The sequence below is a fragment of the Zootoca vivipara genome, chromosome 17 (assembly GCF_963506605.1).
Source record: "Zootoca vivipara chromosome 17, rZooViv1.1, whole genome shotgun sequence".
Classification (NCBI taxonomy): domain Eukaryota; kingdom Metazoa; phylum Chordata; class Lepidosauria; order Squamata; family Lacertidae; genus Zootoca; species Zootoca vivipara.
The window spans coordinates 31,678,315-31,705,764 of NC_083292.1; the positions used below are offsets into that span (position 1 = coordinate 31,678,315).

The following is a 27,450-nucleotide window of genomic DNA, read 5'->3' on the forward strand; positions in this document are numbered from 1 at the left end:
TTCGTTAGCAGGTAAATCTTTATTTTAAGTTACAGTGTCTCCGGGTGAGGAATAGGGGGTGGGGGGAGAGAAAAAGGAGCTGGAATGTAAACACAAGCTGGGAGCAGAGGCTCCCCTTGGAGAGCAAGGCCTGTGGTGGGTGCAAGCTATTGGGAGCAGTGCAAAAGGCTAAGGAGGGGCTCATGCAGCCGCAGACAGACCCGCCCGCCCCCTTTTCAGGAACTGGAGCAAGTACTTCTCTGTCGGATCTCTGAGCCTGGCGTGAGGGTCCTGGCCCCTGGGGGCAGCAGGCTTGAGGGGTCCCCGTCCCGGGAAGGGACTGGGAAGTTGGCCTCAGCAAGCAGCGTGGAATTGTCCACAGACTCAAATTCCGCCTCTGCAAATGAATAAGCGAACAGGAGATAAATCAGTATTTGCATGTTGGAAAGAGGCCCCCGTTATCCAGGCATTTCAAATAGGAGGGCTCATAGCTAAGTTTCAGCTATTAACTGTTAATTTAACCTAAATGTAACACCACAGTGTTAGTTTTTATTGGTATTAGTAACACTAATACTAGTAATAACCATTTTAAAATAACATATTTAGAATGAAATCAGTATCAACAGCTTTTCTAGAATAATAATAATAATTTGGATTTGATATCCCGCTTTATCACTACCTGAAGGAGTATCAAAGCGGCTTACGTTCTCCTTTCCCTTCCTCTCCCACAACAAACACTCTGTGAGGTGAGTGGGGCTGAGAGACTTCAGAGAAGTGTGACTAGCCCAAGGTCACCCAGCAGCTGCATGTGGAGGAGCGGAGACGCGAACCCGGTTCCCCAGATTACGAGTCCACCGCTCTTAACCACTACACTACACTGGCTCTTTTCCACTTTAGGACTGCTCTGCAAGACATTATAAAAGCAGTTGCCAACCTGGCACAACTGTGCCTGTGAAATTTTCCGGTCGTGACCTTAGGCAGATGCTGCAGACTAGGGCCCCCGGGACATATATCGCTATACAAAACTGGTTTGAAAGTCTGTATCGTGATATTGGTTTCAATATCGCTATACAAAACTGGTTTGAAAGTCTGTATCGTGATATTGGTTTCAATATTCAATATGTTGCGAATCGTGGGGTGTGTGTGTGTGTGTGTGTGTGTGTGTGTGTGTGCTGTGAAGCCAGCCTATGTTAACTCTGCAGGATCAGCTCTCTCCTACAGGGGGCAGCAAATCACAAGAGCAGGTACCGGCTAAAATCATGATGGAAGAAAAACTGTGAAGTTGCCAAGGCCTCTACGTAGCTCCATCCTTATTTCGGACACCGTGATGTATCAGTATATGGCGATGTTTAGCTGGTGATATATCACGACGTTGAAAACCAGCTATCGCCCAGCCCTACTGCAGACTCTGAGCTTTCACTTTTTAAAAATCAAGTCTCTCTATAGCCCCTCCTAGAAAGGAAGTGAAATGCTACCAAAGGGTGCTACCTGATATTGGAAAGCAACAACATCAGTGTGTGTGTGAAATTTCTGTAATCAGGGCCAGCAGGACACAACTGACTTCCCATGGTAAGCATGAGGTTGGTGGGGCAAGAGAACAAAGAGGGCGGGGCAAAGGATAATAGGATCATAGAACTATAGAGTTGGAAGGGACCCCAAGGGTCATCCAGTCCAACCCCCTGAAATGCAGGAATCTCCGCTAAAGCATCCACAACAGCTTAAGAAGCCATGGTTAGGCAAACTAAGGCCCGGGGGCCGGATCCAGCCCAATCGCCTTCTAAATCCGGCCCGTGGACAGTACAGGAATCAGTGCATTTTTACATGAGTAGAATGTGTGCCTTTATTTAAAATGCACCTCTGGGTTATTTGTGGGGCATAGGAATTCGTTCATTATTCTTTTTCAAAATACAGTCCGGTGCCCCACAAGGTCTGAGGGACAGTGGACCGGCCCGCGGCTGAAAAAGTTTGCTGACCCCTGGGCTTAAGCCATCCAACCTCTGCTTAAAAACCTCTGAGGAAGGAGAGTCCTATGCTATGCTTACCTTTGTATAGCAGGCTACATGCCAGCTTAATAACAGTTAGAGGTTTATTTACACACTTCCCCACCCAAGAAAGCAACAGGTATTATGGCTTCACACCTTAAGATGGGTGTGAAGGAAGGCTGAAAATGGGTGTGGCTTGTGGAAAGTCCTAGGGGGGGGGATAGAGAAGACTGGAGGGCCACATTTGGGCCCCAAGGCCTGAAATTCTCCATCCTGGGGTGGGTGCATGCATATGTGTGTGTCCCTTTAGCTTTGCAGAGTCTCCTTGTTTATTGGTATATACTGCCTGCAAAACATGGATCCAGGAGGGGTGGGGTGGAGAAAGCTCGGGTGAGGACCAGGACATGCTACCTACCTTCGCTCATCCCATTGTCCAGACTCGACCTTGCCCCGGAATCAGGTTTCTCTAGATTGCTCTTCTGGGTCTGCATCTCAGCAACTGGGCAGAAGCAAGAGGTAGTAATCAGAAATTTCATCAAAATTGGGGGAAGTTCGGCAAATATATGAAAAAACAGTGCCCCACTATAAAACCCTGGATCCATTTATAATCATCTGTATTGATAATAAAGGAAAGGAGGATATACAGTGGTCCCTCGACTACCGTAGGTTTCGACTTATGAACAGGACAAATGGCCGCACGCTTACGAATTTTTCTACATCCGAACGGAAACCGCTGGCAGCTTTAAATGCGGTTTTTTTGACTTACGAATTTTTACATGCGGTTTTTTCGACTTACGAATTTTTACATGCGTTTTATTTTTTTACTTACGAATTTTTCCGAATATTTTTTTCCCTATGGGAAGCCGCGGTTCGACTTCTGAACTTTTCAACCTACGAATGTGCATTCGGAACGGATTAAGTTCGTAAGTCGTGGGACCACTGTATAATGAAATAATTTGCAAATATAAGGTTTAGTGGTTCTGGAAAGCAGTTAGGAAGTGGTTTAATCAAGTAACTTGAGAGGACGACAAGTGGAAGTCTAAGATCTGGATAGGATTTAGCGTTAAATGTATGTTTGTTGGTTGGTTTGTTTTGATTGATTTATTTGTGTTTGTTAGATTATTTATTATACAGTAAGTAATTGGTTATTGATTTATGATTTGACGTGTTGTATGCTGATCAGAAGGTTGGCGGTTCGAATCCCTGTGACGGGGTGAGCTCCTGTTGCTTGGTCCCAGCTCCTGCCAACCTAGCATTTCGAAAGCACGTCAAAATGCAAGTAGATAAATAGGAACCGCTACAGCGGGGAAGGTAAACGGCGTTTCCATGTGCTGCTCTGGTTTGCCAGAAGCGGCTTTGTCATGCTGGCCACATGACCTGGAAGCTGTACGCTGGCTCCCTCGGCCAATAATGCGAGATGAGCGCGCAACCCCAGAGTCGGTCACGACTGGACCTAATGGAAGGGGTCCCTTTACCTTTACCTTTATGCTGTTGTGGTAGGTATCAGTTAAAATTGAAATCCTTTTTTCCTTCTTTTATTTGTTTGTTTCTGTTCGTATGTTATGATATAATTTTCAATAAAGGAGGAGGTGGAAGAAAATCAAGGCAGGCCTGTAAGCTGGAAATTGTGTGTTAAAAAGAGGGAGCGTCTAAGATGGCATGGAAATCACGGCGGAATACCCCATTTGTGGAACGCACTCATAGGAAAGCTGCCCAATACAGAGTTGGTCTACTGGTCCATCTTGCTCAGCACCATCTACACTGACTCCCCAGGGCTTTCAGAAAGGGAGTCGTTCCCAGCCTTGTCTGGAGGTCATAGAATCATAGAGTTGGAAGGGTCTCTGAGGATCATCTAGTTCTAGTCCAGGGGTGGCCAGCTCCCAAGAGACTGCGAACTACTTTCAGAATTAAAATGTGTCTGTGGTCTACCCCTGTTTTTTTAGGGGTTCAGCTCAAAGTGGTTGAGCTTTTTTTGGCAGGAGGAAAGACCCGGGTTCAGGTCAAAGTTGTTTTTGGGGAGTTAAGGTGCAGGCTTTCTGGGGAGGCGACTTTCGGCTTTTTTGTGGGGGGGGAGGAAGCAAGGGAAGGAGGGGTTAAATCACTCACATCACTATGGATGGAAATTGTCGCACAGAAGGAGCTCCGCTTTCCCTTCCTGAGTTCAAACAACAATGGAGGGCAGGACGAGGGGGCGGGGCAGGAGTCAGATTTACCGACGTAGAGGAAAGGGAGCCAGAGATTGACCGCGATCTACAAAAACATTGTGGGAATCTACCAGTAGATCGACCTGTTGGGACATCCCTGATCTAGTCCAACCCCCTGCAATGCAGGAATATGCAGCTGTCCCAGACGGGGATCGAACCTGCAACCCTGGCATCATCACCACCAGTCTGTAACCAACTGAGCTATCCTAAGGATAAGATGCCTGGGATTGAACCTCGGATCTGCTGCAAGCAAAACAAATGCTCTGGCCCTTCCCCAGAGATGTTTAAAAGAGGAAGTTGTTTGCCTCGTGCCTGGACATGAGAACCACCAACCCACAGGGAATTCTGTAGAGCAGAATGTCAAATCTTGGCTTATTTGCCCTCGTTCAACCCATTACAGAAGAGTTGGGGAGCCTCAGGCCACACTCCTGAGGCCACATGCCTTGCCAGCCTCACTTTGCACCCTCCTTCAGTATTTTTTGCCTGTCTGGAACGGGTCCTTGAACTCCAGTAAGGCCTCTTGCTTGTCCAGATGGAGATAGAGGGGGGGGGTTGCATGAATGCATGTAGAAACTAACCCACCGCACGAAGGTAAACATTTAAATTTGCTGTCCCTCCCACCACTGTCATGTAGCTCCCAGGAGGCAATGCGGCTCTGGGGACAAAAATGATTCCCTGTCCCTGCGTTATAGCAAACAGACAGGAATTTAAAATTTAGTTCAAATTTAAAATTATTGAGAATAAATGAACAAACGTAAGTTATAATACAACAGAAAATAAATGGCAGATACGGCAGCAGATAAAGGAACGCAACAGGGACATTATGGATGTAAGGACATGAAGTCCAAATGTAACAAATAATTATATTGAAAGTGAAATGAACAGTGTCAAATTTTATGCAAAAAGCTAATAAAAATTTATTTTTAAAAGGTTTTAAAATTTGGCTCTGGATATCATAAAGCTGGAGGAGGTACAAAGAAAGACAACTCTCCATCTGTGTGTGTATGGACAGCTTACACAACTGGGACTTTGCAACTTGCCAGCAGATGAAGAGGCACATCCAAGGCTTTTAAAACCATGAACTTCAAACAGAGACCCAGGGATGGGATGCAGGAGAAGAGGTTCCACCCTTCACACACTGCAATACAAGATTACCCAATTTATTTTCAGTGGGTTCAAGATAAAAACCAAAGACAGGGCCATTTCATGTTGTGCACGATTACGAAATCTTAAGGCAACTGGCACAGTGCCTGTCCAGATGGGGTGAAAACCAGATCCAGATACGAGTTATGTTGAGAAATTGGTCCAGAGGTTAATTTCTGCAAAATTTTAAGGTCATAATGACATAAATCATGCATGGAAGGGAACAGAGAGAGTAGCCACATCTCACCAGCTCAGTGGGGTGGATAGGACTTGTCCCTTTTAGATATATTATCAGATGAGCATCTTAAACAGTTTACTGCTGTTTTTATCTGATTTTAATGTTATTTCATTGTGTGCGTGTGCGTGCAAATTGCTTTGAGGCACTTGAATACAAACAATGCCACTAATAAATATACTGAATTAATTACTAAGCGAGATTTCACCATGCATTGGGTGTGTGTGGGTGTATGTGAAACTACTTGGAAGAATGTGTGGTTTAAGTAGATGTCAACTGTTGCATTCACAATCCCTGAGAAAAAGTATGATGGTTATAATTGATACTGGACATGCAGTAACATGCCCTTTTTAAAAATAATAATGAAATGCTTTTAAAAAAATCAAGATGTTGTCCTCAAGGTCTTATCATAATTCACACTTGAAACTGAAACAAATTCCAAGCAGTAGCATATTTTGCCAGAGGCATTTGAACACTGCTACCCTATCAAAATAACTAGTTGTCATCTAGTTGGAAATGAATTATTTTGTTTGTCCTCTAGTGTCCTTAATTGTTTATTGCTTTGTGTGTGTTTAATTTCAAACAACTGCATTGTTTTAATCTTTATTTGTTAATCAATTATATCTTTTTGATCAAATAAATATATTCTTTCTTTTCTTTTCTTTAAAAAGGTCATTTTTATCTACCTTTAGACCATGTACAACATCATAAGCACAAGGGTTAGAAAAAGAAAATTAGATGAACGGGGCTGGAAACAAAATATTACAATGTGGGCTGTTCCTGACCAAGGATCCAGCTAGCCTCTTTCCAGATTACTCCATTCTATCCCATTAAATCACCAGCTTATCCCGCAGACCTGTGCAGAGCTTGTCTGAGGTCCGGGGCGGGAGTCCCCAGTCTGCTGAGAGGCCCGTGGCGTTCTTGGCATGACAATGTAAGTCTGGCAGGCCCCTAGAGGAGGCCCAGCTTAGCCCTCCGAGGCCCGGAGCAAGTGTACCCATCTGCCCCCCACTCTGCACAGGCCCGATTCCCTGTACAGTACCTTGGCTCCTGAACGCCTTGGGAGTCAAACGTTCCGGCTCCCGAACGATCGAAAACTGGAAGCGATTGTTCCGGTTTTCAAATGTTCTTTCAGAAGCCGAACATCTGACTGGGCTTCCAATTGGCTGCAGGAGCTTCCTGCAGGCAATGAGAAGCCGCACTTTGGAAGTCGAACGTTTCTGAAGTCGAATGGACATACGAATGTATAGCCTCCAACCAGGCAAGTGAGAGGCATCATTAGAGTTGAAAGGCACATTCCAGCAGCCAGGCAAAACCCCTTGGAGTTCAAGGGCAGTCCATATTAGAAGGGAAGTAGGGGAAGGCAGCAAGTTAGCGCCCCCCCCCCACAAAACAGCTGGCCAGCCACTGTGGGCAACAAACTCCTAATCCATCTAGCCCTTCGGTCTGATCCAGAAGAGCAACTGTATATATATATTTAAAGCGATCATCCGAAAGGCAAAAGAGCATCTTAAAAAAGTGCAGACCTGCTCTCGACAATTCCTCCTCCTCTTCATCAGCCCCCACATCCTCTGGTTGACGTGAGGCAGCCTCTATTTCCTCAGGGCCTGTAGAACAAAGGCAACCAAAAAAAGAGTTCAAAATAATTTTATTCATTGCATTATTATTACTGCTGCTGTTGCTAAAACTTCTATCCTGCCCTTCCTCCCAAAGAGGAGCCCTGGGTTAGCAAGCAAGTAGTGAAACAATTAGGAATGAAATAAAAACACATTTAAAACACACTTAAAAAATAATACCTGAAAAACAGTCACATAGCCTCACAGCTAATCATTTCAGTCTTGCCGGGAATGGTGGGTCGTATCCAGTGTTAGTCCTGTTCCGAGTAGTCCCATTGAAATCAATGGACATGGCCAACTTTGGGCCCATTCATTTCAGTGGGTCTACTTTTGAGTAGAACTTAAGCTGGATGCAACCCAACGCTTTGTCGAGCGCTGCCCTGAAATCCCAGCGGCTGTTTTGACTTCTGTTTTGAAAAAAATATTGCTGAACAAATTAATAATAAGGGGAGAGAATGGGTTTTTAACCATTTCTAACCTGGGCCCTGTGGCCTTGCACCCTCAGAACTTAGCCCCTTTTATTTATCACTTTCCCCGCAGCCTGGGTCCTCTGGGCAGATGCCAATGTAAGGAAGTCAAAACACTTTTGAAACAAAATCCATGTTATGCCAAAACAAAACAAAAACCCTCTCTAAAATCCAACTAAACCACAAGGCAAGAACCAGAGCAGAGATGAAAACAAACAGCAGGCATGATTCCACAGCCCAAGCCCAGATAATTATTTTAAAAAACAACTTTGTAAAGGGCAGACATATCCCAAAAGCCATAAAAAGAGCCTGAAATGTTGATATACAAGATACTAAAGAGTTATTAAAATGGCATTGAAAAGAAGGGTGGTTTTTAGAATGCCAACATCCCAAAGTTCTTTTGAGAGAGAGGTGACATTTTAATGAATAAACCAAATGTGAGGAATGCTGGACTGAGCTGCTATATATATCTCTGAAAGGAAAGAAGATTCGTTGTACTCTGAAATTTGCAATGCACTCGCTGAAGTTTGCTTTGTTCGGTTTAATGAAGTGTGAAAACAAAAATAAATTTCAGAGAGGGGAAAACAAAAAGTCTTTGCCAGAAAACAGAAGAACATGAAAACATCAGCAGCTGGTGATTCTCCTACGTTCAAAGCACTATGATACCACTTTAAAAACTGGTGGCTTTCCCCAAATAATTCTGGGAACTGTAGTTTGTTAAAGGTGCTGAGAGTTGTTAGGAGACACCTATTCCCCTCACAGAGCTACAATTCCCAGAGTTCCCTGTGAAGAGAGGTTGACTGTTGTACCACTGGGGGGATAGTTGCTCTGTGGGGAAAACAAAACTCTCCTAACAATTCTCAGCACCCTGCTTTAAATATATGGTGTGAATGTGGCCTAAGACAGGAGTAGCCAGTGCGGGGAACTCTAGATCAGGCATTCCCAAACTTCGGCCCTCCAGATGTTTTGGACTACAATTCCCATCTTCCCCGACCACTGGTCCTGTTAGCTAGGGATCATGGGAGTTGTAGGCCAAAACATCTGGAGGGCCGAAGTTTGGGGGTGCCTGCTCTAGATGCTGCCGGACTACAACTCCTGTGATCTCGGACCATTAGGCCATTCTGCCTGGGGTTGATGGAGTTGGGAGTCCAGCAACAACTGGAGAAGGGAATGCTCCATACCTGGGAAGGTGCCACCAAAACAGCCCTAAAAGAAACCCCCTTGGCTCCCAATTCCACGGTACCTTCTTTAGGGGCCACAATCCGTCGCCGGACGTCTTCTGAATGTTGAAGCATTCCGGATCTTTCCCGGCCAGATAACTACCCGGGGATGGGGTGAGGAAGAGAGAGAAAAGACAGGACGGAAATCAGAATTATGTTGGTAACTGAACACTCCCAAATTTTAGATTTCTTTTACTGAGACTCAGCTGAGGGGTGAAGGGAAGTGTATACTGTGCTGGTTGTAACTCATTTGTACAGGTTGGTATATTAAGCGATCTCTACTCCCATCGTCCAGCCCAGACACTGAGGTCCAGCTCCGAGGGTCTTGTGGCGGTTCGCTCACTGCGAGAAGTGAAGTTACAGGGAACCTGGCAGAGGGCCTTCTTGGTAATGTGGAACGCCCTCCCATCAGATGTCAAGAAGATAAATTACCTGACTTTTAGAAGACATCTGAAGGCAGACCTGCTTAGGGAAGTTTTTAATCGTTGATGTTTTATTGTGTTTTTAACATTCTGTTGGGAGCTGCCCAGAGTGGCTGGGGAAACCCAGCCAGATGGGTGGGGTATAAATAATAAATTTATTATTTATTATTATTATTATTATTATTATTATTATTATTATTATTGGGACCCAGGTGGCGCTGTGGGTCAAACCACTGAGCTGAGGGCTTGCTGATCAGAAGGTCGGCGGTTCGAATCCCTGTGACGGGGTGAGCTCCCGTTGCTCGGTCCCAGCTCCTGCCAACCTAGCAGTTCGAAAGCACGTCAAAATGCAAGTAGATAAATAGGAACCGCTACAGCGGGAAGGTAAACGGCGTTTCCGTGTGCTGCTCTGGTTCGCCAGAAGTGGCTTTGTCATGCTGGCCACATGACCTGGAAGCTATACGCCGGCTCCCTCGGCCAATAATGCGAGATGAGTGTGCAACCCCAGAGTCGGTCACGACTGGACCTAATGGTCAGGGGTCCCTTTACCTTTACTTATTATTATTATTATTATTAGCAACATGTTCTGTAGTGGTTCATTTATATGACTAAGGGAAGGTGAGGTGGGCTTGCTCCAACCACATTTCCTTTTGGGCCAAGCAACCAGGGCTGTGACAAGTTACAGAGTGTAGTTCACCCCCAATCCTTGGCACTGTCTCTCACCTGCATCGATAAGGACTCTCTGGGCCACACAGTGCCCCAGATCCACTGCAGGTAGCTGAAGAGGACGATGACGCTCAGGAAGGTGAAGTTGCTGGCCACACCCAAGATGGCGGACGTCACCGGGAAGTTGTAGAGCAGATACCTATGGGAGACAAGAACAGGAAGGAAGGGGGAGGTGTTAAGAGGTGCATTGTTCATATTGTGGAATTTCCCCCGCAAGAGAGGCTAGACTGGTTCCCTCTCTTTTATCCTTCCTATTCAACACAGGCCTTTGGAAACCAAGAAGCAGGTTGTCAGTCACTGGGCGGCTGTCAGGGCAAACTGGGTTTCAGTTGCTGATTCCACCTGTGCTCTGATGTATTTTAATTATCATATTTATCTAGTTTAGTTTGTATTGCTTTGTATTTTATACTGTTGTTCTTAAATGCTGTAAACAGCCATGGATTCCAACTAGGGATAAAGCTGAAACAGAAATACATTGAATAATAATAGTTTTTATGTGGTTTTTAAAAAAATTGATTTTGCAGCTGTCCCTTCTGCAATTTGCTCCCAGGAGTGTGCTGTGGACAGAGGCTCAAACAATCCCTTCCTTCTTTCTCCATGCTTGGAATGAACTAGTTTGGCTTAACAAAGTTCACTGAAGTAGTTCAAAACTTTCCAAACTACTCAAGGAAGGAGTTACCACAATTGCCGGGTGAAATGATCTGTGAATCACCTTTGCCTTGCAGTGGAACTGTGAATGATTTCTACTTCAAGTCCATTGTATTTTTACATGTTGAAGAAATCTAAAAAACGCTCATATAAATAATAAACAACAGTCCTCACCGCAGTCCAGTGAAATGGGCATGAATGCGCAGCTGGGCGCCATAAATGTGGATCTTTGTGGTCTGGATTTCAATCACGGCACCGACTGTTGGTGTGTACTACAAGCAGAAAGAGAAGCAAAGTCCCCCGATTCATCTTTTGTGTGTCAGTGTAACAGCAAATACCTGTGCCTTCCCAAAATGCAGAGAGATTGTCCGTCCCGTCCCCCGTCCCCCGCAAATTTGGTGCAAAGGAAGGTCTTACACGCATTTAACTTGTGCGATTAACTTGTGGGGATGCACTAGCAAAATCTCACAGGAAGTCAGATTATCCCACGAGATCGTGTGAGATGTCGCTAACCCAGAGTTGTTGCACTAAGCAGCCCATGCCTGGGAAGCAAGGCTGACAGCTTCTAGGAGCCACAATATGAGAGCTGAGTGCAGGGTGGGGACCAAAGGTCGGCAAACTACCCCAGTAGGTGGTGGGATAAAAATATTGTCAGGTACGAAGGACTGGCCAGGAGATGGGAAACAGGAAATGACAGTCTTCCCTAGAGGAAGCAGGAAATCAAGGAGAAGAGCAATGGCATCCCCTCACCGAGTCCTCCTTGTAGTCTGAGTACAGCTCAACGTCCAGCATCTGCTTCTGTTCTGTGAAACCGGTCAAGAACAGGCTGGCAAAGGCGAAGGTGTCGAGCATCTGCAGCAGGCTCGAGCGGTAGTGTAGCATGGCCTAGGAGAGAGGGAGAGCGCGGACTCGGTCACTGGGTCACCGTTAAGGGAGTGCAAAGCATCTTCTAGGGCAGTGGTGACCAAACTTGGCCCTCCAGCTGTTTTGGGACTACAACTCCCATCATCCCTGACCACTGGTCCTGTTAGTTAGGGACGATGGGAGTTGTAGTCCCAAAACAGCTGGAGGGCCAAGTTTGGCCATGCCTGTTTCTTTTTTGGGGGGGGGGAATTAGAGGGTACTGGAGGGAGTTTCCCCTAAACAGCCCAGTGAAGAGTGAGAATGGCCACAGAATGCTGACTGGCTGTTGGGGGAGGAGTGGAATGGAGTATCCCAGAAGAGGGCAGCATTTAAGAGGGTTTAAACACCCCAGAGGTTGCCAGCTACCTTTTTCTTATTTTTTTAAAAAAGCCAATGCACTGGAGGTGCACTATGATGGGTTTTTCTAAAGGTTTTGTATCCCACCTGGTATGGCAGCTTCTCCCAAGCCTAGGGATAGTTCAATAGTAAAATAATTTTTTTAAAAATGGCCGCATGGACACCTACCCACACTACAGAATGCTCATTTCCAACCTCGGTTCCCAAAATGTAAGTCAAGCAAACTTATTTTATTTAGTACATAAGTGGGGACTTTGTGCCCCACCACGAGGGCATACCCGGGATCAAAACTTGGGGGGGGGCAAGAGAGGGGATGAGAGAGGGAAGGAAGGAAGGAAGGAAGGAAGGAAGGAAGGAAGGAAGGAAGGAAGGAAGGAAGGGGAGAGAGAGAGAGAGGAGGGAGGGAGGGAGGGAGGGAGGGAGAGAGAAAAAGGAAAAAAGAAAGAGGGGGGAAGGAAGGATGGAAGGAAGGAAGGAAGGATGGAGCTCCTGTCCGCCCCCCCCCCCAGCTCAGGCTGCTCCTCCCCCCTCCCTGTTGCTGGCTGCAGCCACGGAGGGGGCGAAAACAGCCCAATTTCCATAACCCGCAGCGACTTTCCCCCTTCAGTTTTCGGAGGGGAAAAGTGTGGGTTATGGTCCATAAAATACGGTAAAAAAAAATTTTTTTTTGCTTCGGGGGCAGCTGCCCCCCCCTGCCCCTCGCTGGGTACGCCCATGCCCCACCAGATAGGGCAACTCTTCACCTCCTACAACTTGCCGGAAGCTGCAGGATAAAATATGAATCACCAGTCTATCCTATTATTATTATTATCATTATTATTATTATGGGATATCGCAATACAGGAGGACATAGCCCGCATGAAATCTGGGATGTTTTTAGGGGAGCAGGTGTATCAGACTGCACCAGCCCGTTACCTTGCGGATATCCACTACGTGGAATACCGCAGACTACTTACTGCGGCTAGACTGAATGTCCTTGATTCAGCGGTTTTGAGGGAAAGATTCGGAGGAGTCCCATACGGTCAGAGAATGTGCCATTGTCCCTTGGGTGAGGTAGAATCCACAGAACACATTTTACTGAGCTGTCCCTTTTATAATGATTCAAGGCAATATCTTATGGCCCCATATTTATCTCAGTTTAGTTCCCGACTAAGAGAACGGCAGGCAGCATATTTGCTAAACAAGTCCACTGGGAAAACAACCTTCTCAGTGGCTAAATTCCTCTTCCTGGCGCTCAAGTGTCGGAAACGTATAATCAAATGTCTTGATGTGGGTTACCTGTAGCAGGTTTAGTAGCGAGGTCATACCCCATTTATGTATCCCTCTGATGCCTTCAGTTTTATATTTTTATATTTTTATGTATCCCTCTGATGCCTTCAGTTTTATATTTTTATATCTGTATTGAGAAATGTTTTTTCTTTCTGACTATCGGTCGAATAAAGTACAGGGTATATTGATTTATTATTATTATTATTATTATTATTATTATTATTATTATTATTTGTATACTGCCCTATACCCACAAGTATATATCACCGGTGCTGCCCAAAGCCTGGAAAAACAAAAACACATTTGCCCGTTGCTGAAATTATGGCAAGGCTGGCTCCGGGCAGGCTTCCTGGGAGGGGGGTGCCATTAACGGGGAGGGGGAATACTGCAGAAAAGGGCAGTACTCATGTCATCGCTCCAGCTATAGGTCACTGGGGAGAGACCACCACTCAGCTGTCCCTGCTCCAACCATGCAGTTCCCCCGCAAACCCTGGACATACCGATCTGGCCGAAGAGGAGATGATACGGCCACCTTTGGTGTAACACGAAATGACCACCATGAACATCCCCAGGTTCTGGTTGACCGGCGACTCTGGCAGCTCCAATTCCAGCGAGATGCGGTACGGTTGGCCGTACATGAGGACCTGAGGGCAGAGAAGGCGATAGAGAAACACTACACACACACCCCTTACACCCTCACATTTAATCAGTGGAATTCTAGGGTCCTTCATTAATTAACGTCTTAAAACAATTAAGGCTGGCTCTGCACTCAAGTGCAGCAGCAGCAGTCTTCTTTTCCCTTCGAAAGGAATACAGACATAGAAAGCTGCCTTAGACCAAGTCAGGCCATTGGTCCATCTAGCAGTATTGTCTAAACCAGGGGTCAGCAACCTTTTTCAGCTATGGACCGGTCCACCATCCCTCAGACCATGTGGTGGGCCGGACTATATTTTGATAAAAAATAATGAACGATTTCCTATGCCCCACAAATAACCCAGTGATGCATTTTAAATACAGTGGTACCTCGGGTTACAGACGCTTCAGGTTACAGACTCCGCTAACCCAGAAATAGTACCTCAGGTTATTAATTTTGCTTCAGGGTGAGAACAGAAATCATGCGGCGGCAGCAAAAGCCCCCATTAGCTAAAGTGGTGTCTCAGGTTAAGAACAGTTTCAGGTTAAGAACGGACCTCCAGAACGAATTAAGTTCTTAACCAGAGGTACCACTGTAAAAGCACACATTCTGCTCATGTAAACACACCAGGCAGGCCCCACCAATAACCCAGAGATGCATTGTAAACAAAAGGACACATTCTACTTATGTAAAAACACGCTGATTCCCGTCTGTCCGTGGGCCGGATTGAGAAGGCAATTGGGCCACATCCGGCCCACGGACCTTAGGTTGCATACCCCTGGTCTACACTGCAAGGATTTGAGCAGGAAGCCCCCATTTCAGCCCTACTTGGAGATGCCAGGGATTGAACCGGGGACCTTTTGCATGCAAAGCAGATTGTCTGCCACTGAGCTATGGGCCTTCTCTGCTTCCTTGTGATGACTAGGCAGGATAACCTTAAGAGACAATTTCAATCCGCTCCTCTCTTTAGGCTAGGCACCCGTGGGTTGGTATAATCTTATTTTTATGGGGCGGCAATTTTTTATAGATTTAATTGCGAGGCCGCAGATAATGGGCGCATCATCGCAGCCCAGAGCACAAGCTGGGAAGTCTCTGGCCCAGGCCCAGGCCTCATCTCAGGCATCTGGCTAGGTGCTGTTCTCTCAGTATTTTTATCTGTAAAATGGGAATAGTAAGAGTGTCCTAACTTGTCAGGAACATGGACAATGGACCTGGATTTATATCCTTGTGCATTATATCCACAATCCATTTTATTTACTTATTAAGTTTATATACCCTGCCTTCCTCCCAGAAGAGCCCACAATGGCAAACTCTTCTGTAATAAAATAAAAAAAATACAGTTCATAATAAAGACATGTTTAAGACATTTAAATGTCTGGATAGGCCTACTGAAACAGAAGGAAGTTATCAGCCGGCATCTAAAAAGAGGACAGTGAACCTGGCACATTTTGAGAGCTAAGTGTGTGCTCTGCCACTGAGCTAGAAGCCCTTCCGAAAAATGCTGAACTGGGCATTTCTGCCCAAGCGCCCAAGGTCTAGTGCATGCTATAATTAAGGTTCACTTATAAACTGGAGACAGTTTGCTGAAAAAAATTATCCCATGCCTTCCAGGAATACCATTGTCTGGGGTGCAGGTGATGAAATTACTTCTTAAAAGAAACCGGGCACATCTTCTGGGACACCGGCAGAGCTTAGAATCTGCTCCCAAGGAACCTGCGCCCCAATAAGAATTAATTAGGACTGTGATGAAAGACACTTTGGAGTTTTGGAACTGAGTTTTTCAGTCAAAAGAGGGTCTCATCTCCATTTTGTAGACAGCTCAGTCTCATCTGTGAGATATATATAGCCTTGTTCTCTTTTTGTCTAGTTTTTAGGACATTTCACTGAATATTACGGTTTTTACTTCTATTTTTTAAATGAAAACGACTGATATTTTTAAATTATAGCAAGCAGTATAAACAAATATTAAAACATCATCTGGCTCAGGAGTTATTCACCAACCAATTGTTCTGAGCAGACAGCTTCTTGCAAGCTCTGGAAAAGGGAATTTGTAGGATTTTGCTATACCATGGAATGCAGAAGTCTAAAAAAAAAAAGGCAGGCTTTCCTCCAAAGGGCTCAAGGCACCATACACAATTGTGATGACTGGGATTAAACGGTGTACAAATTGTTGAAATTATTTAACTGATTAAATCAAATTGTCAAGTTCCCAATTTAACCGGCAATTCTCAGGTGCTGATCTCCAGTTAAGAAGTTGGCCAGACTGAGGGATGGGGGGAAATGTTGCTTGAGCTCTGCACAACTCCCTTGACCAGAGTCTTCTCAACCACATCTCCATCGTTCGATTCAAGACAACAGTGAGGAGTCTGCATGTCAACCTTAGTGCCAAGCACATCAATGGCCAGTGAAGCCATTAACTCACCCGGTCCCGGTTGTCCTTGATGAAAGAAACATTGGCAACAGGGAAAGAGCACAGTTCTGATCCAATTTGGCCACAGTCAGTCCTGGGGGGGGGGGGAGGACAAAAGATCCCAAACAAGGTCACATTCAGAACTTGAGAGACCTGCCCAACGAAGAACAAATTTCCTGTTGGAACTCCTTTAGATATAACCCCTGTTCTAAAACAGCAACACTAGCTGCCAGTTAATTTCTGGATCATTCTAGGTCCTCATGCTAGTGTTTAAACAGCCCTGAATGACTTTGGCCCCAAATATCAGAGAGACGGCCTCCTTCCCTACAGATCCTTCTGGGTGTTAAGATCGGCACAGTAGGCCCTTCTAGTACTGTAATTCCACCTCCCTAAGAAATTTGGGTCTTCTGTAACAGGGCCTTCTCTGTGGCAGCCCCCTAAGTTGCGGCATTCCCTTCCCGCAGAGGTGCGCCTGTCTTCTTCCCTATACAGCTTTGGGCGAATGCTGAAGACACAGCTCTTTGCCCTGGTCCTTTGACACCTGAGGTGTCTGTTTCCAGGCCCCGGCCTGTTCTTGTGAATGTAGTATTTTCTTACGGATTAAAAACTGTTGTAACCCGCTTTGGGACCTGCTGGTGAAGGGCGGGTGGTAAAGTAAATGTTAATAATCAAAACAGCAACAGTGTCTCTGGGAGGGCACAAAGCTAACAGCCCTCTCTCACTGCTGCTCTCTGGCAACTGGTACTCGGAGGAATTTTGCTCCTGACATGGAGGATCCACTTAGCGACCACAACTGCTGGCCCTTAACAGAACTCTCCTCACCCCCCCCCAACCCCATTCATTATTATTTTTTTCTAATCCCTTTTCAGCTGGCCAAGCTATCTAAGCGAGAGGCCACCCCAGGCATCCTGAGGCAGCAAATTCCACAAATATATATATACACAGTGTGTGGAGTTAGTACTTCCTTTGGTCAGCTCCTCAATCTCCTGCCAATTGAGTAGATGGGGCAATAGTTGGAATCTGTCTCTGATCTGAAATGATTTTATGTATGTGCTGTACCACGTTTATATTTATTTATTTTTACAGTAATTGTCTTTTATATATCTGCAATCAACTGTTATTTATATATGCAACTGTTTTCCTGTTACTATACCGTAACTATACCGTAACAACTGTAACAGGAAATATACTGTTATTATACCGTAAATTGACTTGTGGGAAGAAATTCAGAACAGAAAGCAACAACATAAGCATTCTAATATCCAAGATGGAAGGGGGTGGGGGAGTAAAAAAACACGTCTATCCGGTTTTTCAAACATCATTTGTTGACCTTGCCCTTCTTACATTTTTCTGAGCTAAAAAGCTGCAAAAGCTTTCGAACTTTTTTCTCATAGGGAAGTTGCTCCAGCCACCAGAGCAACTTTAGACTACAGTGGTACCTCAGGTTACAGATACTTCGGGTTACAAACTCTGCTAACCAAAGTGGTTGCTCCAGGTTAAGAACTTTGCCCCAGGATAAGAACGGAAATCGTGCGCCAGTGGCGCAGCAGCAACAGGAGGCCCCGTTAGCAAAAGCGCGCCTCAGGTTAAGAACCGTTTCAGGTTAAGAACGCACCTCTGAGACGAATCAAGTTCTTAACCCGAGGTACCACTGTATCCTTCCCCCTGCCAAGACAGCTGCCTCCAGCATTCTCAGGTGTTCATTGCCACCTGGACACCCCACATAGAAGCTGTATTAGACCAAGTCAGACCAAGTCAGGTTCATTTAGCTCAGTGTTGTCTACACTGACTGGCAGCAGCTCTCCAATATTTCAGGCGGGGCAGGGGGCATTCCAAGCCCCACTGGTAGATGCTGGGCTTGAACCTGGGACCTTCTGCACACAAAGGAGATGCTCTATTGATGAGCTACGGCTCTTGCCTTCCCCTCAGCCGGACTCTTGGCTTCATTGTCACCAGGGGCCTAAATCTGTGTCTGGGTTGTGCTACTTCACACTGAACAAAACCCCTGCAACAACAAAATAGTGTATCAAGGCAAAAAGCTTCTGTCCTACTTTTTTGCCCGGATATCCTAGCTTTGTGTGTTCGAGGCTTTTTTGTGTGTGTGCGCTAAGTCACAGTTACAGAAGTCCCGTCCCCCCACCACTGAATTTGGGAGAGATACAAACCCAGGCAATGGTAAGGCGCTTGAGAGCTGGGCCCACTCAAGGCGTGTTTAGGGAAAGGGTTGCAGCTTGGCAGTAGAGCACCGGCTTTGCATGTAGAAGGTCTCAGGGAGGGCTGAGGAAAAGACTTCCTGTCTGAAATCCTAGAGTGCTGCTGCCAGCCAGAGTGTAAAATAGTGGTCTAGATGGTTTGACATGTTGTAAGGCAACTTCTTATGAACTGCTCTCTCCCTCCCCCATCCAGATCTTGACTCCTGCGGCCCCCAATCTCTGCACCCATGTAAACTTGCAGGCCGAGATGGGGAGGATAGTTTGAAAACCGAACTGTTTGCTGAGAGAATTACAGTTCCCAGCCACAGAAAAGCCTGTTGCTGTGCCTCACCGTGAGTCACAGAGTCGGCTCGGCCTCCTAGCTCAGCCTCTGTGTCGCTGCCTCAGGTGCTCCAGTCACACCTGAGGCAGAGATGCAGCAGAAGGGCAGGTCCACACCCAAAACAGCACCTTGCGGTAGAACAGTGGGTGGCTTCCTCGCAGGGCAAGTAAATACACACACACACCAAAAGCAAGATAATTTTTTGGGGGGAGGTGTATAAGATCAAATGGACTGCAAGAAGATCTTGCATGGACTGCAAGAAGATCAAACCTATCCATTCTTAAGGAAATCAGCCCTGAGTGCTCACTGGAAGGACAGATCGTGAAGCTGAGGCTCCAATACTTTGGCCACCTCATGAGAAGAGAAGAATCCTTGGAAAAGACCTTGATGTTGGGAAAGATGGAGGGCACTAGGAGAAGGGGACGACAGAGGACGAGATGGTTGGACAGTGTTCTCGAAGCTACGAACACGAGTTTGACCAAACTGTGGGAGGCAGTGGAAGACAGGAGTGCCTGGCGTGCTATGGTCCATGGGGTCACGAAGAGTCGGACACGACTAAATGACTAAACAACAACAATAAGATCAAAGGGAGCAGGAGAAAAACCACCCCAGCAACATGGTACCAAAAGGTTTGGGAGGAAGTAGCACCATCATCTGATGAAGCAAACAAGCGTTCTTTAATCTTGCGTCCAATGCGCCCGTCTTCCTGTGTTCCTAAGATTTCCCTTAGGCTTTTACAGCAAAGACGAATAGAGCTACTCTTCTGGAAACTGTTACACTAGAGCAGAGGTTTTCAACCTTTTTGAGTCCATGGCTCCCTTGACCAAGTATATTCCTTCTGTGGCTCCCCTGTGGGGATATGCGCTCCGAGTCTCAGGAGCTGAGTTATGTCGACCCTTGCCTGCTGAGCCATGAGCCCCTCACCTTTTTGGTGGACACTCTCCCTTGTCCTCTCCCCTCTCCTCAGGAATCCTCGCCTGCTTGCTTACTTCCTCCGAGGCCACTCAGCTCCCAGTAACCAGCACCCCTTGGCCGGCCCCAGAGGCACCATTTGCCAGGGCTGCTGCAACAAACAGCTGCACAAGCCTTTGGAGGTAGAGATGTGAGAGAGCATCAGAGGAGGGAAGGAAAGAAGGATATAGGCCGGTGCTGCCCCCAGCACACCTGACCACCATTCAAGGCACCCCAGGGTGCCACAGCACCCTGATTAAAAACCATTGCACTAGTCTACTGCTACGACATATTGTGTGCACATCATCCAACAGCAGCGACACAAATTTGGCAGGCCAGAGTCAGCTTGTTTACCCTTGCATGAATTTTAAAGATTAGATAGATAGATAGATAGATAGATAGATAGATAGATAGATAGATAGATTATCTTTATCGTCATTGCCCCATATAGAAGAACAAAATTGAAAAAAATCTACATCAGACATTCAAAACCAACAAGCTAAAAGTCTACGATTATGATTTCTTTCACCTGGTGTAGAACACCTTCCATAAAAGTCACAGTTAGTTAAAAAGCTCAGACAAACCAACAACAGTTGTAGCCTGGCACTCGAAAGACACCTGTAACGGTGGCTGGAGAAGCTTCTCAGGAAGGCTGTTCTGGAGCCAAGGTGCCACCACAGAAAAGACCCCCCACCACCACACCTAACTTGGTGGAGGGCCCAAAAGAGGACTGCAATGGACACTACAATGGAAACCAACCCCAAACTGACCTGAACTTGTAGTGGACGGGGCTGACGTAGCTGACCGTAGGCATATAGGAGTAGTAGAAGCTGCCATAGAGGAAGACCGAGATCCAGAGGAGAAGCAACAAGACGCAGAGCAAAATGGCCGTCTGCAGGACGGTCCGGCGCACACGGAGCATCAACAGCATCGCCACTTCCTGCGCCCATGGCAGGAAGGGTCCGGTGCTGCCCGCCATGGCGCCGGGAGGTGAAGGCAACAGAGAGGGATCCAGTGGAACGAAGTCAACAAACCGGCAGGAGTCAATGCACTGAGCAGCTTCGATGCCTTCAACGGCAACTGGGAGAAAAACCAGGAATGTAACAGCAGATCCTCAGGCAATGAGGAGGCTAGTAAAAATAATAAAAAAAGTTTCCCCTTGTTCCCAGCTGGATGGCAACCAAGCCTCCTACTCAGGGAATAGATTCTGGCTCCTGCTTCGCATGCTGCCCTGTTTGCGTCGCTTGGCTTTCTGCAGGCTCTTTATATCCATGAGAAAGATGGAGCGGCCTGGGGGGGTTCAGTGACTCCGGCACATGGCGGGTGGCGGGGCTGCCTAGCACAGCACACCGTCCTCGTGGGAATCAGGAACTCTGCAGGCTCAGCGCCATCGTGGGTGGGAAGGTGCCTGGAGAAAGGGGAGAGAAAGATGGCAAATCCAAGGTCAGAGAAAATCTCAGCACAGAGGAACCAGATTTTGCAGGGAACAGAAGTGGGGTGAATTTTAAAGAAGGGTGAACAGAAGAGGGAAGGAGGAGCCCGTTGATGGAGAGAGTTACAAGAGAGGATCCAGAGGAAATGTAGAAGGTCAAGCAAGGAGTATCAAACTTCTGGGAGAGACCAAAGCGTTAGACGCCAAACAGGGAAAAGGGATGGGATGTAGGAATTGGAACACCGGAGTTCCTCCGCTGGACTAGTTCTTATTTCATAAATGTGTCTTGTTTTTCAATTGCAGGTCTCAACAATAATCACAATGGACAGCAGCATCTCTGATCCCTTGCCCACCACTTACCCTCACCAGTGCATACCAGAGATTTATTGCAAATAAGAAGAAGAATGTTTATTATTTATACCCTGCCCATTTGGCTGGGTTTCCCCAGCCACCCTGGGCAGCTTCCAACACATATAAAAACATAATAAAACATCAAACATTAAAAACTTCCCTAAAAGTCAAATGGGTTTTTTTTTGTTTGACATCTGATGGAAGGGTGTTCCTCAGGGAGGGTGCAACTACCGAGAAGGCCCTCTGCCTGCTTCCCTATAACTTCACTTCTCCCAGTGAGGGACCCGCCAGCTCAGTTGGTAGAGCACAAGGCTCTTAATCTCAGGGTTGTGGGTTCGAGCCCCACATTGGGCAAAAGATTCCTGTGCAGTGGTATCTTGGGTTACGAACCATCCTACTTATGAACGCTTCGGGTTACGAACTCCTCAAACCCGGAAGTAGGTGCTCCAGGTTGTGAACTTTGCCCTGGGATACGAACGTAATCGGCTTGCGGGGCCGCGGGAGGCCTATGTAGGGAATGGGTCCCTCGGGTTAAGAATACTTTGGGTTAAGAACGGACTTTAGGAATGAATTAAGGTACCACTGTATTGCAGGGGGTTGGACAGATGAGCTTTGTGTTCCGGTCTAACTCTACAATTCTGCTTCAATGCTTTCCATGTCCTGGCCTAATTCTTCAAAAATTATATCAGGGTTGAATGACTTCAGACTACCCCCACCCACATGCAAAGATAAAGGCCCATGTTCCTCCCAAAAGTAAAATATCCCTGTACACAGAAAACTAGAAAGGTAGGGTAAACCTCTATCCTTAACATGCTGACTTTCTACATGCAGGGATATACATTAAATAGGAAGCCGCCTACTGCAGGATGAAGAGCGACAGCTCAGACACAAGCTGACATTTCAGTGAGAACTAGACCTCAGTGCAGAACAGAAACAGTGTTTACAGAACTTTAGAGAGAAGGAGGTGGCTAAAGAAAAAAGGACAAGCTTCTAAGGCAGTAAAGCCCGAACTTTCAGCTTCTATTAGCAACTTATTTCCCTCTTCTTACTGTTACTATATGATCTATCAAGCAGAGTCAGGTGCAAAATAGTTGCTTGGAGAGTTAGGTAAGAATTGGATATAAAGTGCTGGTTCTGGAGCTTGAGGTCGTTAGCTACTACACCCCAGTAAGCAACACCCTTGGGATAACCAGCATATTCAGAAACAAATTATACTTATGTTATTCTGGACCAAGGATTCCAACACAAAACTTTAAAACGCAGCCAGACACAATCAAATTTATTTTTCTACCTGCTGTTCTTCCAAATTATAGTCAAAGCAACACCCAGGAATGGTGAAGAAATCACCAATATACAAGTACAACCAGATAATAGTCCTTAGCAGGTTACAGGGCACATTTCCTAATAGAATATAGAAATCCTAATCAGAAAGCCAGCGCGCACACTATAATTATAGCCTCCCTATAGATATGAAACCTTCATTGCACAGTCAAGATAACCCGTAAAAAAAAAAAGTTTAACAAACAAGTCTTTCCCTGAATAATCCAGATCTCTGAAGATACCAGTAGCATTAAAAAAGATCAGAAAGACTTTATCAAAGACAACTAGGCAGGGGTCCCCAAACTAAGGCCCGGGGGCCAGATGCGGCCCAATCACCTTCTAAATCCGGGCAGCATGTTTTTACATGAGTAGAATGTGTCCTTTTATTTAAAATGCATCTCTGGGTTATTTTGTGGGGCCTGCCTGGTGTTCTTACATGAGTAGAATGTGTCCTTTTATTTAAAATGCATCTCTGGGTTATTTGTGGGGCATAGGAATGTCTTCATATATTTTTTTCAAAATATAGTCCGCCCCCCCCACAAGGTCTGAGGGACAGTGGACTGGCCCCCTGCTAAAAAGGTTTGCTGACCCCTGAACTAGAGTAATCAGTGCAGTAGTCATATTTATACAAGGAACACGGAGGTTGAAAGATAAACAGAGGCCAGTAGTGACAGAGAATTTCTATACCTGGGGTTTTAAACAGCAACTTTGTTGCAGCACTCAAGTATATAAAGGTAAAGGTAAAGGGACCCCTGACCATTAGGTCCAGTCGTGACCGACTCTGGGGTTGCGCGCTCATCTCGCATTATTGGCCGAGGGAGCCGGCGTACAGCTTCCAGGTCATGTGGCCAGCATGACAAAGCCACTTCTGGCGAACCAGAGCAGCACACGGAAACGCCGTTTACCTTCCCGCTGTAGCGGTCCCTATTTATCTACTTGCATTTTGACGTGCTTTCGAACTGCTAGGTTGGCAGGAGCTGGGACCAAGCAACGGGAGCTCACCCCGTCACAGGGATTCGAACCGCCGACCTTCTGATCAGCAAGCCCTAGGCTCAGTGGTTTAACCACAGCGCCACCTGGGTCCCTACTCAAGTATATAAAGTCCCATTAATATTTGGGGAACACCAAGGTTCAGATATATATAAAACTTGCTATTAAACTACCGAGAATCAGAAACCCTCATTGATCCACTTCATTCTGCTCCTATCTACCAGCAAACCTTGGTCTAGTTGCTATCTCTCCCGTTCCAGAGTTTCAGCTACATAGACTAAGCTCCAATTAAGCTCTGGGCCCTTTGATAAGCAAAAGAACAGAAGTGGAACCCTGCTGAATCAGGCCAAAAGCCCAACTAGTCCAGCATTTTGTACTCACAGCAGCCAACCAGATCCCCCAATAGGAAGCTTGCAGGCGAGTTCAACAGCAACTCTCAGCAACTGGTATTTGAAGACAGCGGAGGCAGCACATGGACATTGTGGCTAGGAGTCACCTATAGCCCTGACAACCCTCTTTTGAAAGGTGTGCACTTTTCCCAACTACAGTACATGCACCCTGTATCACACACAAACACCCAACATCTGGTCCCATCCAATATTAGTCCTATATTAGTAGCCACACTGAATATTAATCCAATATTAGTAGCCACACTGAAATGAGTGGACATGACTAAGTTAAGGACATGGATTCCCCCCCCCCCCAAAAAAAATATTTTTATTGTTTTTCCAAGTACAGAAGAAAGATAACAGAATAAAACCGAATCCACAAATGCATCTGTTAAAACAATATTACCAATGCTCTACCTTCATCCAATAGATAAATACTACCGTTCTGCCAAACACGACAAGAGCTGAAAACCAAAGGGGGGGGGAGGAAGAAGAAGCACATGGGTTTCAATGGGTTTACTCCAAGCAGAACTTAGCCCAGTTTCAATTCTAGCTAAATCTTCTTGTTTTTTTAAAAAGATACTTAACACACCAGATCACAGCTTAGGCTAGCAAAAGCAAGCAAGACCTTATAGCACTTCCCAACCAATAAAACCGCTGATGAAAAAGGAGGCATTTTGTATGTGCGACGGCGGGGGGGGGGGGGTTGATTTAAATATACTTCAGAAACAATGGGATTATAAGGTAAGTTTCTGCACTTCCGACTTGCATCCCATATTGTTTTTTTTGCGGGGGGGGGAGGGGAGAGTTCCCACTACCTAAATCCCACCTTTGACGGACGACAGCTTGAGAAGTAAACTATGCACTCCGAGGTTTCCTTCGAAAGCAGGTGTGCGTGTGTAAGGAAGGACACCTGGGTTTCAAACACAGCTTCCGAAGTGGGTAAAGAAGGTCAGAAACCTACGGTACTTGTACACTCCAGCCACAACTAGGTGGGTGGGGAGATAATTAGAGACACCCGGACCCCTGTGTCCCAACCAAAAATAAGGGGGGGGCGGATAATTAGATACCCGGACGCCTGGGTTCTAGCCATAGATGGAGGGGGGGGGAGAAAAGTAGATACCCGAACGCCTGGGTCCCAGTCACATATGCGGGGACAGGTAATTATACACCTGGACTTCTGGTCCCAGCTACACTTGTAGAAGAGGGATGAGAATTCAACCACCTTAGTTAGTCGTTTCCAGCGCCGGCTTGAGGCTGCAGCTCCTCCTCCCCCTCACCCCCCTCCCCTTCTTATTTCTTCTGTCTCTCCAAAAACTGGCTCTGGCACGGCCTCTTCCGGGTTTGGCCCCGCCCTTGTCGATCCTCCGGGCGGGGAGGGAGAGGGAAGAGGAGGAGGCGGGCCTCTCTCTTTTTTTTAAACGCTCGTGCTGCGAGCATCTTCCAGTCACGTGGGGAGAAGGATGCTGATGCTGCCCGCCTGCCTCCCGTTTCCATGGCGACTGCAGCAGCAGTGGTGGAGGAGGAGGAGGAGGAGAACCAGGCCTCTTCCCATCCTCTGCCAAGGACGATGGTGCTGGGGGGGAGGGGAAGCTTGGGGTTCAAATCTCCACTCAGTTCACTGGGTGGCCTTTGGCCGGTCCTCCTCACAGGATTGCTGTGAGGATAGTATGGGGAGATGGCAGAATAGTGTGAGATGCTTTGAGCTCCTAAATCAGGCATAGGCAAACTCGGCCCTCCAGATGTTTTGGGGCTACATCTCCCATCATCCCTAGCTAACCGGACCAGTGGTCAGGGATGATGGGAGTTGTAGTCCAAAGTTGGAGGGACGAATTTGCCTATGCCTGTCCTAAATGCCCCAGTACAGTTGTCTAGGATGAATGTTGGAAGGTGCTGGAGAGGCTGTGCTGAGTTAGCCACGTATTCTCACGTGTGATGGACCTGCCTGCAGGTCTGTACACCCTGGAATCTACTATTTGGTGAAATACAGGAAATTGGAAAGCAACCCCCACAACTGGTGTTGGTGCATCATTTTATTATTCAAAATGCCGACATTCCACACACCAAGAAAAAATTAGCTGGGCATCTATTAATGATAACACCATAACTTAACATTGAAATGATATTCAGATAGCAACTTTATCTTATTGGAACCAGAAAGTACGGTACGTGGCATTCCTGGAAAAAATAATGCACAGCCTAAATTGTACATGGTGTATCAAAAACCTGACACTTTATTTTTATTTTTTTAATTCATTATTTAGAACCTTTTTGCTGTCACCAGAGGAAGGAGATATGAAACATCAAAGCAAAGACAAAAGGGGGGCAAAGCATGGGCGTAGCCAAGATGTATGTTAGGGGGGCAGGCTTTATGTTGAGGGGGGCAGAACCTCAGTTAGTTAAGTATTTTTAATTGATTTACTTGATTTGTGGGGTTGCTGCCCCCTGTTCCTCATTGGCAGCACCCATGGGGCAGAGATACGTATCAATAATCCATTCCAGACGTTTGGTATAATAAAAATTAAAAGGAGTATAAAAATAAAAATACAATTAATGCAGATATCCTTATTTTACAAACCTTAGTTTGTGAAATTTTGCATATATTCCTGCTTTTGGACTTCCCAGAGGCATTGGGTTGGCCCCTGTAAGAACAGGATGCTGGACTAGATGGGCCTTCGGCCTGATCTAGCAGGCTCTTCTGTTGTTTCCTCCCTCACTAAGAAGGGGAAGCAGAAGGGAAGATGGGTTAATAAACAGCCAAGAAAATGGTACCTCTTGAGGCTGTAGCTCAGTTGCAGAGCATCTGCTTTGCATGCAGAAGGTCCCAGTTTCAATCCTCTGCATCTCCAAGTACATCTGGGAGAGACCCCTGTCCAAAAAACTGGAGAGTGTATACTGCTGCATGCTAGAGGGATCAGTGTTCTGGCTCATTGCAGTGTAGCTTCGTAGGTTTCGGTTATGTGCCTAGATCCCCTTTCCACTGGGGGAAATTGCAGGGATTTAGGCCTCCGAATAGCTGAAGATGGAAATCGGCAGTTTCTCTCGATGTGAAGGAGCAGGCAAGGCTTTGGAGTGCCATGTGGCAGCACCGAGCGGAAAACGGAGACGATCAATAAAATGTTCTCTTTCCTTCAGCTTTCTGCCTCCCACATTACATAGTTCAAGGTGCTGCAGGGAGTGGAAGCTGCTTGTGTACCTGCTGTGCCTATTTAGAAAGGGAGGGGGGTGAGAAGCCTGGAAGAAGGGGGGAAAAGTAGGCAGTGTGCA

At 46.3% G+C, this 27,450-nt stretch overlaps 1 protein-coding gene across 3 annotated transcripts; it reads right to left on the minus strand.

The window, feature by feature from the left end:
- BSCL2 (BSCL2 lipid droplet biogenesis associated, seipin) lies at positions 1–25,505 on the minus strand. 3 transcript variants are annotated; one of them, XM_035099041.2, is made up of 11 exons: positions 25,409–25,505; positions 20,472–21,109; positions 16,228–16,309; positions 13,672–13,815; positions 11,393–11,527; positions 10,817–10,914; positions 9,992–10,133; positions 8,870–8,945; positions 7,070–7,150; positions 2,377–2,460; positions 1–376 (listed from the first exon to the last, which is right to left on the minus strand). In XM_035099041.2, exons 2-11 carry the CDS (start codon positions 20,678–20,680, stop codon positions 216–218), a joined length of 1,212 nt encoding a protein of 403 aa, XP_034954932.2. In that variant the 5' UTR covers positions 20,681–21,109; positions 25,409–25,505; the 3' UTR covers positions 1–215. The 3 variants fall into 3 exon arrangements, with proteins under 3 accessions (XP_034954932.2, XP_060125281.1, XP_060125282.1); XM_060269298.1 differs by having other exon boundaries at positions 25,356–25,465; XM_060269299.1 differs by lacking the exon at positions 25,409–25,505 and adding an exon at positions 25,307–25,402.
- Positions 25,506–27,450: the final 1,945 nt, after the last annotated feature.

Coding starts and splice junctions, on each gene's coding strand:
- BSCL2 (XM_035099041.2), bottom strand. CDS start 20,680: ATGGCGGGCAGCACCGGACCCTTCCTGCCATGGGCGCAGGAAGTGGCG. Junction 13,816..16,227: donor TCAAGGACAACCGGGACCGG/GTGAGTTAATGG, acceptor CTCTGCCCTCAG/GTCCTCATGTACGGCCAACC. Junction 11,528..13,671: donor TCTCCTCTTCGGCCAGATCG/GTATGTCCAGGG, acceptor CCTCTCTCCTAG/GCCATGCTACACTACCGCTC.